Genomic DNA, 16,853 nt, shown 5'->3' with positions numbered 1-16,853 from the left:
GCCTTAGACCCTAGAACACAACTTGTTATATCGCTTCAACTGTCAATGTAATTAACATCAGACACACGTAGGCAAAGATCAATGATCATTTTTTCCCTGGAATGCCAGCTCCTCGGTCCAAGTCACCGGTAAAGAGCTTAGCACCCTCCTTCCAAAAGGCTTTTAAAATGACCTCCTTAAAATAATTTTGCTTTCTGCTGTGTAAAAGAAGATTTATGTTTAATGAAGCTTTTAATGAAGAAATCTCAGAAAGAGAATGCCAATAAAATCTAATTTTTAAACAAGAAAATCTAATTTTGAGAAGTATTTCAATATCCTGGCCTTTGTCCAGATATAAATGAAACACACAATCCAATTATTGTTCCGCACAAAGGACAAAGTAACATTAATTTTCTTCAGGATGGTTATTAAAGAGATAAACAGTATGTTTTTCCTCGATTATGTCAAGGATATGTTTGTTCCCAAGCCTCGTTGGCTACTCTTACAAGACAGGCTTTTCCTGTCATTAGCTCATATCTTTTGGCAAAGATGGGTCAGGAAGAATTGGTGGATTTGTTAGTGGCCTCAGAAAAGGTTCTTTGTTCTTGAGGGCCTTTGAAGTAGGCTCTCAACCATTTCTATTCATCAGCACGAAGCCAAGGATTCTTAGGGCTTACTCTTTTAAAAACATTTACCTGTTCACTCAAAGCTGGAGTTCATTCTGGTTCTAAGAAGAAGGAGTTAAATCAAAAGAAGAAAGGGAAGAGGGGCAAAAATATTTTTTTACAGAACGTGAAAAACAGCACCAAAAATAAAGCTTGGAGGGAAGCAGATCAAAGAGAATAGTGCAAGCTCCAAAGGAACCAGAAAATTGCAAAAATAACAGTAATAGAGAAACAAATTGATGGGCACCAAAATGAATACAAATAAGGAAGAGGGAGGAAAAAATTAAAAAGACATCAAAGACCGAAAGTAGAAAATGCGAAAGTGCATTCTATTGTTTTTTACCTGCAATGAATTTTTGTAATTGTGTCAGCTGAATTACAGAACACAAGCATAGTTTCAGAAGAAGAGCAACAACTAATACCTGGATGTATAGAAAGGAGACCTCTGACTGATGTGCCCGAACTCATAGGCATGTGACACTTGTGTCCACTGCTTAAGCTGGACAGGCACAGAAAAGCACTTCAACCACAAACCAGTGAAAACCATTCTCCCAACTAAAATAGGGTTTGTTAATTAAACATGTGCATTGAGGGGCGCCTGGGTGGCTCAGTCAGTTAAGAGACCAACTTCAGCTCAGGTCACGATCTCACAGTCCGTGAGTTCGAGCCCCGCGTCGGGCTCTGTGCTGACAGCTCAGAACCTGAAGCCTGCTTCGGATTCTGTGTCTCCCTCTCTCTCTCTGCCTTTCCCCTGCTCATGCTCTGTCTCTCTCTGTCTCAAAAATAAGTAAAATGCATTAAAAATTTTCTTTAAAAACACACGCATTGATAGTCATGTCTTAGTAATCTATAGAACTGTGTCTCTTTCACAAAAATGGAAGCTGTATGTCAATTTTGGTAAACATTCTCAATATGTTCCCAAGCTTTAACAAATATTCAGAAAATCAGGGAATCGTTTCCAAGAAGGTACAGAGAATGAAAATAAATATATCTTTGCCGCATCTAGCTACTTTTTTGATAAACACACATTGTGCGCATACTAAACCGTCTGGGTTTCTGGACCACTCGTGTTTTAATTAATTGGGTAAAATGATTTTCCACAAGACTTCACTCTTTGCTCTTCCATTTCACATCGTATTTATCGTTTGCCACTTTTGGCTTATCCGCGGATAACTCCCCGTGCCGTGGAGATGTGGAACTTTATGTAATGAATCATCATAAAAACTTTGGAGATTCGGCCATTTCTTCGTAACTTGAGTAGAAGTGTTTCTCTTATCTGGAAGGAATAAATAAAGAGTAAAAGAGCACTACCATTTGTTAGAACTGTTCAATCCAACCCAACGATAAATAAAGAAAGGTGCCGACTTACCATATGATTGGGAGATTCTAATCCATATTGCACAAATGTATTTTAGACCACCCATTGTTTTCAGAACTGTAAAAATACCTTTAGACTAAATTGAGTAAATGTGTCCATCTGGAACCACATTTGCTTGTGTGCACACTCTCCAATTCTCATTTGTACATGCATATGTGCAAAATGTTTTTAAATGATATTTTTAAGAAATTAACATTCTGATTATAGCATACAGGGCCCTCTATCTAATAGGATATTCTAAACATTCATTGTATGACTAAAATGTTCAGAATACCCAAAGGAAGAGGCTTCAGTGGAAATCCCACTCACGATAAATTACAGCTTGATGAGAAGAGTAAAGCCACCATTAACTTATGACTGGGATGTTGTTAGCATATTTCAGTCGTACCTTCCCACCAGAGGACATCCAGCCATATAGTCAAGTGAAGATTCAGTGGAAATCACTGGCTTTACTCTATTCACGGTAGTAAAGATTAGGGAGGGGGGTGAGCCAAGTGGATCTGTCATTCTGCAAAGTGTCTTTGATGACGTTGCCTCAAAAATCATTAGACATGACGAATATATTAGGATATTTCTGGATGAAGGTATATATACTGTAGTGTTTTATCTGGAAGGGTTGGCAGAAAAATGGCTCCACCCTTCCCTGGAATCCAATGCTACGAGACGACTACTTTTATCTTTTATTTCACTTTCTACTTGACCATGGCCATCCTCAAGGGCAGCAACTTGATCTGTGCTCCGCAGAGCTGAGCACAGGAGCCAGCATCAGCAAGAGAAGGGACGAAGAGAAGGTTGTGGAAGCTGGGACCGAATTCCTAGCTCTTTCCAAAGAAAACGGAGTTGGTGGGAACAGCAAGTCAGTTCTCAGCAGTGAGCAAGCACCGCTAGGGACCTTCGTAGCTCCTGATGAACCACCGAGTAATTAGGATGCGGAGAAAAGTAACAGAGCAGGCTGCTACAAATCAACCGGGAGATGGGTTTTCAAAAAAGCTGGCCAACACAATTATCATCTGTGGTTGTGAAAAGAAGGTGTTGTAGAAAATATAATTATACAATGAATCATTTGGAGGAATTTCTAGTGAAAAACACTCACGAGGAAAGATTAACCAGAAGTCATGTCCATTGTCTGATACCAAGTGTGTAGCCTTCCTTGTCTTCTTCCTAAGCCTCCATAAATCCACGGGAAGCTTCTGTTTATCGATTTTATTTGCAGAATGCACTCAGGGTATAAAGTAGTTTGATTTTTTTTAAATGGGGTTTAGGGTCTGCCCCTACAGGGTTATAACTTACCAAGCATAAAAGCCAACACATAAAAACAAACATACAATTTAAAGAGAGGAGGGCTCAAGGCAGCCTGGGAACCTGGGAAGCCAGCAAGACGGTGGGATTACTCCCAGGCACACCCACTCTCCCATTTATCTGCTGAGCAGAAATCTCCTGGTGGGTGACATTTTGGATGCCTTTCATGCATGGCGTCGCTGAACTGTTTTTGAAAAATGCATCAACCCCACAGAAAAGAGCACAATGGTTATTTAGCAAATAAGAGGGGGACAGAAGGATTTTCTTTACTGTTTATCAGAGCTAAAAATAATACTGCTAATGTTAACCATCCTTGCAGCTCGTGTAAAATTTGTCCTTTTCGCATCAAAGTCAGCAGCCCAGACTGATCGATGCCGCTAATGTTGTCCTGGATCCAACCCCTCATTCATGTGCAAGTTCCACAGCTTGCGGGCTGTAAACTGGAGAATAATGCCTTGTGTTTTTATACTTCTTTTACGGAGAATCTCTCTCCCTTTTTTTTTTTAATTCTAAGCAATAGGGGGTAATTAAACTTTATAGAAGAATTTTTTCTTTACCAACCCCATTAGGGTTCTGTTGCACTTGTCCATTGCCTCATAAAAGAAAAAACAAAACAAAAAAAAAATACTGCCACATCTGTGCCTGAACCACTTTGTGCGGCTTCTCGGCTCTGATTCACACAGTGTGCATTCGTGACCAGAAATCTCCATACTTGAAACCACAAAATGCCGAGGAGGGTAAGCACGGCAAGCGCAAGACTGTCATGTGTGGGGACAGTGACGCACAGAGTGTTAGTGAAGGGCTGGCCGTTCTGCCTCAGCAGAAGGCAGATAATGAGTGGCCTTTGTGAGACTTTTTGGCGACTGCATAACCATGACGGCTCCATGAATACAGAAGAGTGTGTACTTAGCTGTGCAGAGTAATAGCTATAACTTCAAAAGAGGCAGCATTGCTGTGAACTGCTGGGGACACCAGTGGTACACCCGGCCACTGGCAATCAGAATCCTTTGAAATGGAGTCTTAAAGGCAGGGCATCAAAGGGTGTCCTCGGGACCTGCAAACAGTCACTGTGGCTGCAAACGAAAGGGCAATGTTAGCCTGTTGGGAATGGGCCAGTGGGCAATCTCTTTGGTGACGCCTCCATGGACAGAAAAATATCACCACCCATAACAGAGCCTTTGAACCTAGATGCAAGGATACCTCTGGGCATCAGACACAAAGCCAAGCTGTGACTCCTCGCCAGAAAGAGTTTTGCCTGACCCATCTATCGTTCAAAATGTGTCACTCCAGAATTCAAACAACCCAGGGCTGGAGTGCCGATCCAGGAAGACTGTCATCATCGTTGGGATAACAGTCCACATCACCTCTTCTGTTCAGCTCTGCAGAGCCAACCCAGACACCCGTAACGACGACAGTCACAGCGTAAGCTGTTACTGAAGTTCACCTTGTGCCAAGCACGGGGTGGAAGGCTGGATCTGCCATGTCTTGTCTGATCCCCTCTGAGGTTCTAGGAGCTACGTATCATAATGCACCCCATTTCATAGATCAGGAAACGGGCTTTGAGGAGATAGTTAATGTGCCCAAGTCCCCTCAGCAGCAAAGTGGTGGAACCAAGAGCGTTCTTAACCAGTGCCTTCAATTCCCACAAATACTGTAAAGTTGCTTCATTAAGTCATAAACTCGTATTTCTCAGTGGAAAATATTTTCTAAAAAGGCACTTTCTTAAATGTAGCCATGGGAATAATGCCTTCAAAAATACTACTTAGATATTTTAAACATATTGTCATTTACAAATGAGTCCACTTGATAAGTTCCTTTGAAGCTAGAGTTTGAAATGTAATTGAACCATCAATTTCTACCATGGTTATTACGGTCCTGGAATGCATAATTAAAATGTGGATTGGTCACATGGCAGAGAAGCATGTTAACATGCAAGCTAAGGAGAACAAGGCTATAGGCAAGCTCCCCAACAAAAGGCAGCTATGAAGAAGGAGAGGTATTCACTGAGCTGGACCTAGAGCCCCAGGAATTTCTCCAAGCCAGTGTTTCTCAAAGTGTGGCTCATGGGAACATGTGCTTCGGGATTATCTGGGGGCTTTGCTCAAAATGCATTCCTTGGATTCAGACCTGGGAATCTGTGTTTTAACAATCTGCCTAGGTGATTTTATGCAAAGTACGAGAACTTTTGCTTTAGACTCAAGTAACTAATTCAACTTGTGCCAGAGACTGGAAAAATGCTACAAGGTGTAGAACATTGGAAGACAAAGGAAAACATAGTCCATAAGTCCCTAGAGAGACTGTCTGCACCTGACTTTCAGAGACAACCTGAATCCTTGCACCAGTGGGTTGTTTGTCTACAAGCAAAGCTGGCAGTCATGGTTCCAAGGGATCTGAACAACCCCGGGACGGCCACTATATGCAAAATACCTCTTCAACACAGTTTTCTGAAATGCCGTGACTAGAGATGACGACTTTTGGGTGACTCCACTTTCAACAATGTCTCTTCTTCCTTTCCGATTCTTCTCTTTGGCCTTCTTTGAAAACCAAAGGCATCCCAACAGCAGAAATAAACTAAGTTGCTATCACTTTAGCAAAAATCTTATTATCTATAAAAAGGCAGGGCTGAACAAGATATTCATAATAACTAACACTTCTAAAACCTTTTTGAATGCACTATCCCATTTTGTTCTTAAGAAAACATGTGATGTAGCCATCAGCCTCTTTGTTTTACGCATGCAGAGACTGGAATCCAGGGTCTTACCCAAGACCGTGCAGGTGATAATCAACAGAGCTCAATACTCAACAAATGTGTATTTCCTACTATATGCCAAGCAGTATTCCAGGCTCTGGGATGACAGTGATGAGTGAAGCAGAGCAGGCCCCTCACATTCCAGCCACCGATCCAGGAGGAGGTCAATCAGGGTCACCTGACCAGAAATCCAAGAGACAGCACCTCTGTTATTGACACCCTCTCCCCAGTCAGCAGGGCCCTGCTCGTCAAAGCCTCTTGGTTCCAGCCTGTGTGACTTAGGGTCTAACAAGATTCTGGAAACTGTGGGGAAGCATGGTACCGAGAGTAGGAAAGAGATCTAAGGAAAAGGAAGTGAGTGGAGAAAAGGAAAGTCACAACCCCAACCACTTCCCTAATTGTGTCAGTCCATCGTAGTTTCTGGCCAGCCTTGCCTCCGCATAACACACTCTTTCCTTGTTTTACCCTACTACAGCAGCAACATCGGCGTGTTCTTCTGTGGACCCAAGGCTCTCTCCAAGACGCTTCAAAGGATGTGCCGCTTGTATTCCTCAGCCGACCCCAGGGGCGTCCATTTTTATTACCACAAAGAAAGCTTCTAGACTTCGGAGAAAAAAATTCCGTGTATTACATACGTGGCTACAATCACATAGGTCAGCGCTCAGGAAATGTTTCCTGTAAAGGGCTGTATAGTAATTATTTTAGATTCTACAGACCATATGATCTCAGTAACAACTACTCTACTCTGCCATTCGAATGCATCAAAATAGCCACAAACAGTACGTCAAGGTATGGGCATGGCTGTGTTCCAATAAAACTTTATTTATGGGCATTGAAGTAGAATTTTATGTAAGTCCCTTTTGTCATGGAACCTTCTTTTGATTTGTTTCTAATGATTTAAAAATGTAAAAGTCATTCTTAGCTCATGGGCTGTCCCCAAATCAGATGATGTTCCAGGTTTGGCCTGCAGGTGGTAAGTTTGCTGACCCCTGTAGACATCATTGTTCTCAAACTTGTTTTCATGTTCAGCAGTGCATCCAATATGGAGACTGATATGGCTGCCTGGCTCAGAGTCTCCTTTAGAAGTTGTTTCATATTTCTGTCACCCTGATGGCAGAGACATCTGCCTTGTATCCAAACGTGATCTTTTCTGCTTAATCTTAAGCTTCTTTGTGCTTTCTTTTCATCCTCTATAGACCTGAGAAATCACCAATGGGGGTTACCTTTCACGAAAACCCTTTATATCTTGAAAGTGATAAAATCATCTCTTACCTATCCCTTTTCTAGTCCAAACAATACTAAATTCTTAACCTTTCAGCCTAAGATATATATTCTAGTCCTTCAATCATTCTTGGTGCTCTTCTTCAAATCTGTTTCCATTCCTTCACATCCTTTTAAAATGTGTTGCCTAAAATGAGACATAATATTCTAATAGATACATGACTAGTATTGGGGGGGAAAGTGATTTTTTTAGATCTCATGTGCCATGCTTTTCAATACAACTAAATTCTATATTTGCCTCTCTTTCCTTCCTTCCATATTTCTTTCTGATTCTCTTTTAATCCAGACTTTTCATGCGGATTCTCTCTTTAGTGCGGACTTTTTTTTTCTTTCTCTTTTTTCTTTTTTCTTTGTAAGTAAGCTCTACACCCAACCTGGGGCTTGAACTCACAGCCCTGAGATCAAGAGTCACATGCTCTACCAATTGAGCCAGTCAGGGGCCCCTACAGTCACATTTTGATCTATGATCATCTTGACACTTAAGCCCCAACTCAACTTCTGCCCCACAAATATACTGGGAATTTCTTCTTAATTGTATACTCCCACTGAGGCAATCTATTTTTATCATGCAGCTATTTCCCCCCAAAATGTTCCCAAAGTATTCCCCACATCTTACAGTTTTCTCTAGTAGTATTGATTAATCTTTTAGAATTTTTCTAATATTTCAAGATTGTTTTGAAGTTCAGCCCCAGATACTAATACTAGTATTTAGCTTCATGATATCCACAAATTTAATTAGCAAAATCTCAAATCTTTTGTTTAGGTTTTCAACCAAATTATTGAATCCAAAGAACTCCACCATGAATTCTTGCAACTACCTGATAATATGAGTTCCCAGTTGGGAAGAGGTTAATGATAACTAGCCATTGAGAATTGTACACAACATCATACTCTCTTAGTTTATAATTAACATGTCATACACAACAGAACAAAAACATTTCTTGAAGTTAAAATTACATTTTACAAATGCTTCTTATCTTTGTAGACCGTCATTCTGCCAAAAAAGAGGATTAAATTGGTCTGACATGATTTGTTTTTACAAAGTTAAGCAACCAGTTAAGCTCTTTCAGAGATTTCTAAATTATAAATTGATCATTTCTTTAACTTTATCCTCAGATACTGACTCTGATTCTATGATTTCTAGGGCCTATTTTAATATACACTCCAGGAAAAAAGGTGGATCTATTTCCTGATGTCTCAAAAATTATTTCTACTGCCTCTGAATTGGAATTTCTTAGTATCTTTAAGTATCAGTTGATAGATATCACTCAAACCCTACTAATTTTAATATGTGCAGTATTTCCGTGTGTTTATTTCTCCATTAAGTTTGATTCAGTCTTTACAACAAGAACTTTCTGCAATGTATACATCTAATCTTTAGCAGGAAAATTAAATGTATTAAAAGATTTTTCTTGGTTGTATTCAATTATTAGTTTTCTTTCCCTGTCTATTTGAAAATTAAATGCACTCTTTAGTCTTTGAATTTTGTCTAATAAATTAAAATGTACTTGTTCTTAAAAACAGACCTCTTAAAAAAAACAGATTTCAATCTCTCTACATTTCTCTCAATTATGTTGTAAACCTAAAATTGTTCTTAAAAAAAAATAAAGTCTTGGTTTAAAAAAACTGATTTTCCTGCATCTTAAAAAAAAAAAAATCTCTGTTCTTTGCATCCTCCTTTTAGTTTTGACCCTTATGCTATTTCCCTACATACTGTGTAGAATCTGACATATCCTCATAGAAAAAAAAATCTATAAAAAATCAGATTTCTTTAATGTAGCAATAACCAATAGAAATTTTAGGTTTTGTTTTAAAGTGAAAATAATCTATTCAAAATAGAAACAAAAATGTAGCAAACTTATAAACTTATTTAATATATATGGTGCAAGATGATTTGATAAATGACCAAACATTTATAGAGAGACATTTTCAAATAGATAGAAACAGCACATTTCTAAATGGGAATATCGATATTTTGATGCTAAAAATATCAATTGGTTCCAAATTAATAGGTTACACAAAAATGCAAATCAAAATTTAACTCCTCTTTACAATTTTTTGATATGCTAGATATTCTAAGGTCCATTTGGAAGAATATATGAGAAAGACAGAAGCAAAAATATGTGAAAAGGAGAAAGAAAGGAAGAGAAGGAGAGGCGAGAGAAAGGAAGGGAAGAGAAAGGAAAAGAAAAGGGGTATCATCGTGAAAGAGAAGACCCTAATATAACCAAAAGGAAAATGCTAAATTACCTACAAATGAACAATTAATCTGACAGCTGCCTTCTCCAAAGCATCAATAGAGACCAAGATAGCAAAGTAATACCTTCCAAGTGCTGAAGGAACATGACCATCATTTGAGAATTTTGTACTGAGTGAAATGATTACTCAAAAGTGAAGGCAAAATACAGATATTTTCAAACAAAAGAAAACTGAAAATTGATCTCCCTCACTGAAATGACCACAGAAAGATATATTTAAGGAAGGAGAAAATTCAATTAATGGGATACAAGAAGCAGTGATGAGCAAAGAAATTGAAAAACATGTTATCAAAAGCTCTAAGCATCGACTGTAAAAGAAAATTATTATTTCAGGAGGAATGTCTTTAAAAGTAAAATGGAAATGCTAGACAACAATAGTATGGACGATGGGACCATAACACTGGAATCAAGGTATTCCAAGATCCGAATACGTTCAGGAGGATAAAAGAAATATTGATTCAATGTAGCCTTTGTAATTTTCTATAAATAACTTAAAAGGGATAACTTGAAACGGATTCCCTACTCACCACTATTCCTTTTAACCTAACTTTCTCCATTCTTGAGTTTTTGTTGAGCCTCAAGTACTAATTTTTTGGATTGTCAAGCGATTTGTTTTAAGAAGGACTCATGAGTGTTATATTCCCTGATTTAATTCATATTTGAGAATGCAGTCTGTTGCTTTTTCACTCAACTGATAGTTGGCTAGATGTAGTGTTCTTGGACCATATTGCCTCCCCCCCAGAATTTTCTAGATATTACTCTAATATTTGCTGTCATTGAATATTGTGGTAGTGATGTACGAGGTCAAATTTATTCTTTCCCCTTTATAAATAAGTCACCTTCTTAATGTTTTTTTTTCAATGAAAAGGATAAATATGAATATTCAAATGAAGTGGGATAAGCAATGATTATAAATAACCTCACATCTGTTCAGGACAGATTAGGCTACCACATTGGTTACCAAAAAAATAACCCTGTAAATGTTCTTAGTTTTTGGATTTTGGCATTTCAGATTAGGGAGAGCTTATGGACTTGGAATTCAGCTTCCTGTAATGTCTCTTTTATTCCTCACTGCTTACAATTTTTTAATTAGTTCTATAAGGATGTTGCTTGTAATCCCAACTTATTACCTTAGATCTGCAATCTTCCTTTTGATCTCATTCTGTTGTTTCATAATTTTTTCTTTCTTCTCTGCCTTATTAACTTAATATTCTCATTAATTTCAGCACTACGTGAAGCATTATTGAGGAATTACCTGAGTTATAATTTCTACTGGATTGGGTTTGTTTTTGCTAATTCTACATGGTTATTTCCCCTTATTTCCTATAGTATTTCTGCACAGTTTCTATGCATCCAATGTATATGTTTTATTACCTTGCTCATGTTAGTTAACTCTGCCCAGACATTGTAATGATTCTTCCATATCATGAATACTTTTGGAGGGTTTTTCTCAGTGCCTTCTCTCAGACCATGTTCTCTCTCTCTCTCTCTCTTTCTTTCTCTCTCTGTCTCTTTCTTTTTTACTCTAAAAGCTTTATTGAGATATAATTCACATACCATAAAATTAATCCATTTAAAGTACACTATTCAAAGTTTTTTGTATAATTATAACTTGTGAAATACGACCACAATTAATTTTAGGGCATTTTTACATTTCAAAAAAGGGAACCCATATCAACCAACAGTCATTCCCTATTTTCCTCCAACCTGCTCCCAGCCCTAGGCAACCACTAAGGTGCTTTCTGTGTCTACAGATTCGTCTATCCTGAACATCTAAATGGATTCCATTTCATATAAAAGGAACCGTGTAATATGTGGTCTTTTGTGGCTAGCTTCTTTCACTTAGCATGTTTTCAAGATTCAACCACATTGTGGCGTATATCAGGATTTTGTTTCTTTATTTTTGCCAAATACTATTCCATTATGTACAACACTGGGTTGTTTCCACGTTGGGGGGGTTGGGCGCATTGTAAATAATGCTGCTATGAACGTTCAAGTACAAGTTTTTGTGTGGATCATGTTTTCTCTTTTAAACTTTGGCTTTAGCCTGGATGTTTCATGTTTTATCCACTTTTTGTGGTCTGAGAAAGCAGCAGCTGGGAAAGCAGCAGTATGCCAGAGAGGAGGGAGTCTCGGCTTGGGGTGGTGGTATACAGACTAAGTTGGATTTCCTGGGCTCCGTTTTAGCTTGTGAGATTATTGACTGTCCTGTATCTTGCTTCGCTCTAGCTAACGGGGGCAAGGGAAGGAGGATAGAATACATTTCTGTAAGGAGATACTCCCAGGCTTCAGACTCTATCTCCCAATTAAGTGTGAAGCTTGGTTCCTTCTCTTCCAACAAGAAATGTCAGCTCTGCTGATTTCTTTCCCGATTCATTCATAACTTCCCATCAGAAGAAGGAAAAAAGTGAACACTCTCTCTCTTCGCTTCTTTCCAAAACCGAGGGTATTTAGTGAAATGTTTCAGGAATTTTTTGACTCGTGATGGGACTCCAGATTAGTAGGCTGAGACAGAAGCCCAGTCATACTGCTGGTCTCCATTCTGCTCCAGAATCTTCCATTCTTTTCCTCTTGCAGACACGTTTTGAAAATGTATTAGATTAGGTTTGTCCTTTATCTGGTCTGTTCCCCAATGTGTGTGTGTTTGTTGCATATCAATCAACTCTCCACAGTCGAGTGTCCACAACTTTCTCTCTTTAACACAATCCGATAAGAACATTATCTCCACAACCGTAACTATCTTCAACGTCCACCATAACCTCCAGGATGTGAAATCCAACTGTGTTTTGTTTTGTTTTGTTTTGTTTTGTTTTGTTTTCGGCTGCAACCAGAGAAGTTGACCACTTCTCCCTTCTTGCAACATTTTCTTCTTTTGACTTGGGTGACACAACAGTCTCTGTTTTCTCCCCAGCTTCTTCTGTCCAACTTTAAAATGTTGGAGTGTCCCAGGAGTTGGCCAGAGTCCTTCTTCTCTTTTTCCGTCTACCTTATTCCCTTGAGTAATATCACACATTCCTATGGCTTCAAACACCATCTGCTTGCTGATGAGTCCCAAAGCTAAAACTCCATTGTAGACTTGTCTAAATTCCAGTCTGATATATCCAACTGCCTACACCACCACTGGAAGTATAACAGGCATTAAATTTTCCATATCCAAAACCAGGCACTTTATTTTTCTCCTCATAACCCTGCTCTTTCTGCATCTGACTTCAACTTAGGTCATGATCTCAGTTTGTGGGTTCAAGCCCCGCATCGGGCTCTGTGCTGACCCCTCAGAGCCTGGAGCCTCCTTCAGATTCTGTGTCTCCCTCTCTCTGCCCCTCCCCTGCTTGCTCTCTCTCTCTCTCTCTCTCTCTCTCTCAAAAATAAATAAACATTTAAAAAAATTTAAAGAAATTACAAGTTAATGCCACCACTTAGGTATGTTCCAACATAGGCAATCTGTCCACATTTATAGGCAAAGCTGGTCCATGCTACTAGCACAAATAAAGCCTTGCTTATCCAGTTAGCTAGTGTTTCCCTTCTCTAAGAGGTGGCTGGCATCCTAGTTTTTATCTACGTAAGTTGACTTGTTACCAGATAATCTAAAGTGTGTTCTTAGACCTCGACCAGACTTATCATGCTAGACTTTGTTCTCTTCTTTTTTTTTTTTCAGTTCTTACATTGTTCTGCCTATCAATTTCCATAAGAATTTCTGCAGCCTTCTAAGTTACTTTCTCCCAGTTCTTCCTGTCAGACTGAACAGAAGAAAAGCTGCCTTAACAATTCTTTGCCAATTCCAAGTGCCTTCAAATTATTATAAAAAATTCTGATTGATCTTAAAGGAAACAGCTCAATAATGATCCAGTCTCAATATATTGACTCAGTTAAGTAATCCCCTAAGAAAAGACCATCACTCTTACCTTATTTATATGGTAATTTTGTGCCACACCATCCAAATTTCCAGCCAACTTACCACAAAATCCAAATGTACTTTTTAAAAAAGTGTTTATTTATTTTTGAGAGAGATCGAGAGACCAAGTATGAGTGGGGGAGGGGCAGAGAGGAGAGGGAGACACAGAATCCAAAGGAGGCTCCAGGCTCTGAGCTGTCAGCACAGAGCCCCACGTGGGGCTCAAACCCACCAGCTGTGAGATCATGAACTTAGCCGAAGTCGGACGCTTAACCGACTGAGCCACCCAGGCACCCCAAAATCCAAATGTACTTTTGAAAAATGTTTAGAAGTGAAAGAACAGCACCAAACAATATAAGGTGCCAGTAAACAATTCTAACAAAATGCATGAAAACTTCACAAAGAAAATATAAAACTCAATCAACCATATCTACCCTGAGCTAACATGAACACTAATTGTTACTCCTTCACTCCCCGCTACCCCACCCACCCCCGGGGGGCTGTGGGATGGAGACCTGTCAACCATTTGTGCCCTGCACTAAACAAACATCTAGCAGAGGCTTGGGGGGAAGGGGGGAGAGGGGGTGCGCGTTACAGAAAGTAAGGAAATCTAAATATGAAGTCCTGGGCCAATTCTCCAGAGGCCAATGTGTTAAACCAACCCAAATCAACACGGCAAAGGATCGGAGATTTGAACTCTGGTGAGGACTACCACCCAGGTTGCAGATTGGCCTCCGGGGAGCACACAAGTGGAGCATACCAGAATAGCAACGCAAGGCTTTGAAAACTAAATGGATACTGGAACCACAAGCCACAAAAGTGGGCCAGGATGTATGTTCTGAACCTAAACCTGCTAACTGCCAGCTAAAATTAAAGCTCTAAATAAGAACCAGAGTGTCATAACATTATATTTAAAATGTACAGGATACAATCCAAAAATTTTGTCATACAAAGAACTAGGAAAATCTCAACTCAAATGAGAAAAGAAAATCAACAGACGCCAACACCAAGATGACACGAATGTCGGAATTATCCAACAAGACTTTTAAAGCAGCTATCGTAAAAACGTTCCAACAGGCGACTGCAATCACTCGTGAAGCAAATGGAAAAATAGATAGTCTCAAGCAAAGAAGATATACAAAGAACCAAATGCAAGTTTTGAACTTAGAAACGTAATCACTGAAAGAAAAAACTCACCAGATGGGCCCATGGGAGGTAGACTGATGCCCCAAAGATGTCTACATCCTAATCCCTGGTACTTGTGTATATGTGAAGTTGTCTGGCAATGGGGAATTAAGGTTCCAGAGGAAATTATGGTTGCTTTGAGATGGTTCCCCCAAGATGGGAAGATTATCCTAGATGATCTGGGTGGACCCAACGTTATCTCAAGGGTCTTTAAAGGTGGAAGAGGGAGGCCGCGGAGTCAGTCAGAGTCAAAGAAGATGTGACGCCCAAAGTGGAAGCTGGAATGATGCGATTGATGGTTTTGAAGATGGAAAGGGCTAGAAGCCGAGGAATGCAAGCAGCTTCTGGGAGCTGGGGGAGGCAAGGAAACCACGTCCGCTGGAGCCTTCAGAAAACAACACAGCCCCCAAACACCTTGAGTTTAGCCCAGTGAGATGTATAGTGGAGTTTGACCCCCCCAAAAATAATAATAATAAGATGATAAATTTGTGCTGTCTCAGACTTTGGGATGATTTACTATAGTAGCAATAGATCATACAGATGGAAAGGAACAATACCATCAACGCGTCGGTGCCTTTCAAAACAATCTATAAATTCAAAGTAATTTCAGTCAGAATCCCGAAAAGGTTTTTCGTGAGATCTGGCAGGCTAATTTTTTAAATGTGTTCTAGAAGAATATAGGGATAAGAATAACCCAGACACAACTAAAGAACAAAAATGGTCAAACTTTTTCTGTAAAGGTCCAGATAATACGTATTTTGGGCTTTGTTGGCCACAGATGGCCTCTGTCATGTCTCCCACTTTGATTTTGTTTATTATTCAGTCCTTTACCAACGTGAAAACCGTTCTTAGCTCAAGGAGTCTATAAAAATGGAGCACCAGCTGGGTTTGGCCCATGGGCCATAGTTTGCAGATCCCAGAATTAGAACAGCATGAATAAGCCTCATAATCATATTGAGAAAAAAAGTTGTAGCAAAATATACACAGAGTAGAACCACTCAAGATTGAAAATGCAAAATAATGCTATTCATACAAACACACACATAATCACATACATGGAAGTAAACACAAATGCACAAAAATTAAAGTACAAGTTCCAAATTCAGAACCATTGCTAGTTCTCTTTTTTAATGTTTGTTTATTTATCTTGAAAGAGAGATTGAGAGAGAGGTAGCACATGTGAGTGAGGGGAGGGACAGAGAAGGAGAGAGAGAGAGAGAGAGAGAGAGAATCCCAAGCAGGCTCTGCACCGTCAGCTCAGAGACTGACACAGGGCTCCAACTCACCAACCATGAGATCACGAACTGAGCTGAAATCAAGAGTCGGGTGCTTAGCCCCCTGAGCCACTCAGGCGCTCCACAATGGCTATTTCTGATGAGAAAAGAGAATGGGAACACGCACAGGGCTCTCATAGTCTCAATAATATTTATTTCTTAAACTGCACTTTTTAATTTGCATTACTTAAGGTGTAATTTTGTATGCACATGATACATTTCATAATATGCAAGCATCTGGGTAGATTTTTGCTCTGCTAGACTACGAATGATTCCTCAAGTCACTGTGGCTCAAATGGAGTTTCCTCCCGGAATGGACTGTCCCAAGTTCGTCCTCGCCGAGGGCATCTTATAAATTGCAGGTGAGATTTTGGACACTTGGCTTTCTGGGACTGAGGAAGATGTGTCCAGCTCTTCATTGTGTCTGTGGCAAGGAAACCTGACTTATCTGTCAGTGACAGAGGTCTAGAAATTTCCCAGAAGTCTGTAGTTAAAGAGCCCCAGGATCTCCACCACTGCCATCGCTCAACACACACGTCCATTTGTCTCAACCACTGAGGGATTGGGGGTTTTAGGATTATACCAAGATACACCAGTCCACGAAGATGGTCTTTTCTAGTGCTCAGTATCTTCGGCCCCAGATGCACTATCTGGACTTCTAGGAACCTCTGCTCCACTTCTATTCATTTATTTTCTTTGAACTTTGGAGTGAGGGTCAAAGTGTGGTGGAAACACAGGACAGACAAAATACGAGAAGAGGTCTGGCGCGAACATTCCAAACTACGGCAGAGTGAGGGCTGGAAGGCAGACCCAGCCCAGGTGCAAAAGCAACTGGGCAGGGATGACACAGCGTGATGCCCGAAGAAGAGCTGTGGGTCAGGCAACAGTGGGCA

General features: G+C 39.8%; 1 protein-coding gene across 1 annotated transcript in view; it reads left to right on the top strand.

The window, feature by feature from the left end:
• NOX3 (NADPH oxidase 3) overlaps nucleotides 1–8,789 on the top strand; it is a 61,998-nt gene extending 53,209 nt beyond the window's left edge. The window contains exon 13 of the mRNA XM_043592658.1: nucleotides 6,546–8,789. Coding sequence (XP_043448593.1) covers nucleotides 6,546–6,672 — 127 coding nt within the window. The 3' untranslated portion in view covers nucleotides 6,673–8,789. The remainder of the gene's footprint in view (nucleotides 1–6,545) is intronic.
• The last annotated feature ends 8,064 nt before the right edge of the window (nucleotides 8,790–16,853 follow it).

The sequence above is a fragment of the Prionailurus bengalensis genome, chromosome B2 (assembly GCF_016509475.1).
Source record: "Prionailurus bengalensis isolate Pbe53 chromosome B2, Fcat_Pben_1.1_paternal_pri, whole genome shotgun sequence".
NCBI classification, from domain to species: domain Eukaryota; kingdom Metazoa; phylum Chordata; class Mammalia; order Carnivora; family Felidae; genus Prionailurus; species Prionailurus bengalensis.
This window is presented reverse-complemented; position numbering and strand designations above follow the sequence as displayed.